Here is a 2,494-nt window from a genome sequence, read left to right as displayed (position 1 = left end):
CCTGCTGCTGCCCAGAGCCTGCTGCCTGGGGCAGGCTGCTCACAGCCCCACACCTCCCCAGGGCACTGCACAGCAGAACTGCCCACCAAGAGCGACCTGAAGGTAGTGCACTTTTAGAATCTGCTTCGTTTTCCTGCCCATGTGCTGAGGCAGAAGGATGGTAATGGAGTAGGAACATCTGTACTAAAGACTAAGGCGCCTTGAGCATTGCTGCTGCTCTGGGGCACCTCACACACCTCAGCATACAGACGGTACCGACATCACCTTTGTTGTTTCTTAGGGAAGTATTTGACCTTCTCCTCACGTCCTGCAGCAGGGACATGTCCCTGGCCTGTGGACTTCTCAGATCACTCCGGGTTCCCTTTTACCTGTTGCTCTAGACTAGGACTGACTGCTGCACAGCCCACAGCACAGCCCCCTGCTTCTTGTGGCACCCTCAGAGCACCAACCAGAGAAAAGACAAGGAGCGGCAGAAAGATCGTCCTGAAATGCATGAGGCAGTATGTTGTTTGTGTGGTGTTTGTTGAGACATGCAATGAATTTTCATCAGAAAAGTCCTTAAATTTTACACAGTCTTTGCTTCTTTTGGACAGGCTCCCTTGCTCCGAGGCAAGAAATGTGTAACAGCAGCTCCATCACCGAGTTCCTCCTGCTGGCATTTGCAGACACACGCGAGCTGCAGCTCCTGCACTTCGTGCTCTTCCTGGGCATCTACCTGGCTGCACTCCTGGGCAACGGGGTCATCATCACTGCCATAGCCTGCGACCACCGCCTCCACATCCCCATGTACTTCTTCCTCCTCAACCTTGCCATACTCGACCTGGGCTCCATCTCCACCACTGTCCCCAAAGCATTTGCCAATTTCCTCTGGAACACCAGGGACATTTCCTATGTGGGATGTGTTGCACAGATCTTTCTGCTAATCTTTTTCAATTTAGCAGAACTTTCTCTTCTCACTGTCATGTCTTATGACCGCTACGTTGCCATCTGCCAGCCCCTGCACTACGGGACCCTCCTGGGCACCAGAGCCTGTGCCACCATGGCAGCAGCTGCCTGGGGCAGTGGCTTTCTCCACGCTGTGCTGCACACTGCCAATACATTTTCACTGCCTCTCTGCTGTGGCAATTCCCTCAACCAGTTCTTCTGTGAAATCCCCCAGATCCTCAAGCTCTCCTGCTCAGACTCCTACCTAAGGGAAGTTCAAGTTCTTGTGGTTAGTGCTTTTCTATTTGGGGTTTGCTTTGTTTTCATTGCTCTGTCCTATGTGCAGATCTTCAGGGCTGTGCTGATGATTCCCTCACAGCAGGGACGGCACAAAGCCTTTTCCACGTGCCTCCCTCACCTGGCTGTGGTCTCCCTCTTTATGAGCACAGTCATTTTTGCCCACCTGAAGCCCCCCTCCATTTCCTCCCCTTCCCTGGATCTTTTTCTGGCACTTCTGTACTTGGTGGTGCCTCCAGTAGTGAACCCCTTCATCTACAGCATGAGGAACCAGGAGATCAAGGTTGCCATGTGGAAAGTGATGTCTGGGTGTTTTTCTTGAGCAATAGATTGCCCGCCTCCTTTTGTAAATCACTCCTAATATTACTCATGATAGACGAAGTCAATGAGTCTTATGCTCTTGTGTTGTTGCTGGTCTTTTCCAATTTTATTTTCTCAAATGTTGTCCACAAAGAAATATAATTCTTCATTTTGGTTATGTATTTAAACCAATTCAAGTGACTCTTTGTCTTATGTCCTTCCTCTGAGGCCTTTTCTGTGGCTGCAGGGACAGTGCCTGTGTGCAGAGGTGGAGGAGAAAGTCGTGGCCCAGCAGTCCAGCCCAGGAGCACCAGCACTGGGTCCATGCAGAGCTGCTCTCCTGCCACTGCCACCCTTTCCTGCTGAGCCCTGCTGGCGGTGTAAGGCCTGGCTGCTCTTGTAGCTTGGTGCCAGTGCTGCTGTGTGGCCATGCTGGGACCACGGGCAGGGACAGGCAGTGGGCACTTGAGTGACACAGCTGGCCTCCAGAACAGCATTTCCCTCCTAGAAGAGCCGTGCCTGAACGCTCACGTCATCTCTCGGAGTTGCCGTCCCATCAGAATTTGCTCAAAGATGTGAGATGTTTTTGCAGTTGAGAACTAATTTTCTGTATTCCAAGGTAGTTGTGTAGTCATAATAAGGAGAAATGTTATGTTATTAATTAATTGGCAGTAGGGGGCCTCACTGTTCCAAAATAAGGTGGAAGCTTGAGAAAAACAGGATGAGCAGTGTGGGAACAGTAAAACAAAGATCACAGGTTTTCAAAACATAAGAGATGGAAAAAAAAAAAAGAAGAAGAAAAAAAAAGGCAAAAGGGAGAAATTAAAGGGTTGGAAAAAAGAAAAATTTTACATATGTGGTGTAGAGGAGTGTCAAGTAGCTTGTGAACCTACAGTCCTCACTGTAGTACTAACAGTACTAAAACTAAGTGTGTATCCTCTTAGGGACGTTCCAGTGGGACTAGGACATACCT

The 2,494-nt window shown here is 49.6% G+C and overlaps 1 protein-coding gene across 1 annotated transcript; it reads left to right on the top strand.

The window, feature by feature from the left end:
- Nucleotides 1–616: 616 nt before the first annotated feature.
- On the top strand, nucleotides 617–1,543 carry LOC136787359 (olfactory receptor 14C36-like). Its single transcript, XM_066984539.1, has one exon. It carries the CDS (start codon nucleotides 617–619, stop codon nucleotides 1,541–1,543), a length of 927 nt encoding a protein of 308 aa, XP_066840640.1.
- The last annotated feature ends 951 nt before the right edge of the window (nucleotides 1,544–2,494 follow it).

The sequence above is a fragment of the Anser cygnoides genome, chromosome 29 (assembly GCF_040182565.1).
Source record: "Anser cygnoides isolate HZ-2024a breed goose chromosome 29, Taihu_goose_T2T_genome, whole genome shotgun sequence".
NCBI classification, from domain to species: Eukaryota; Metazoa; Chordata; class Aves; order Anseriformes; family Anatidae; genus Anser; species Anser cygnoides.
Note: the sequence above shows the minus strand (reverse complement) of the source record. Positions and strands in the feature narration are given on the sequence as shown.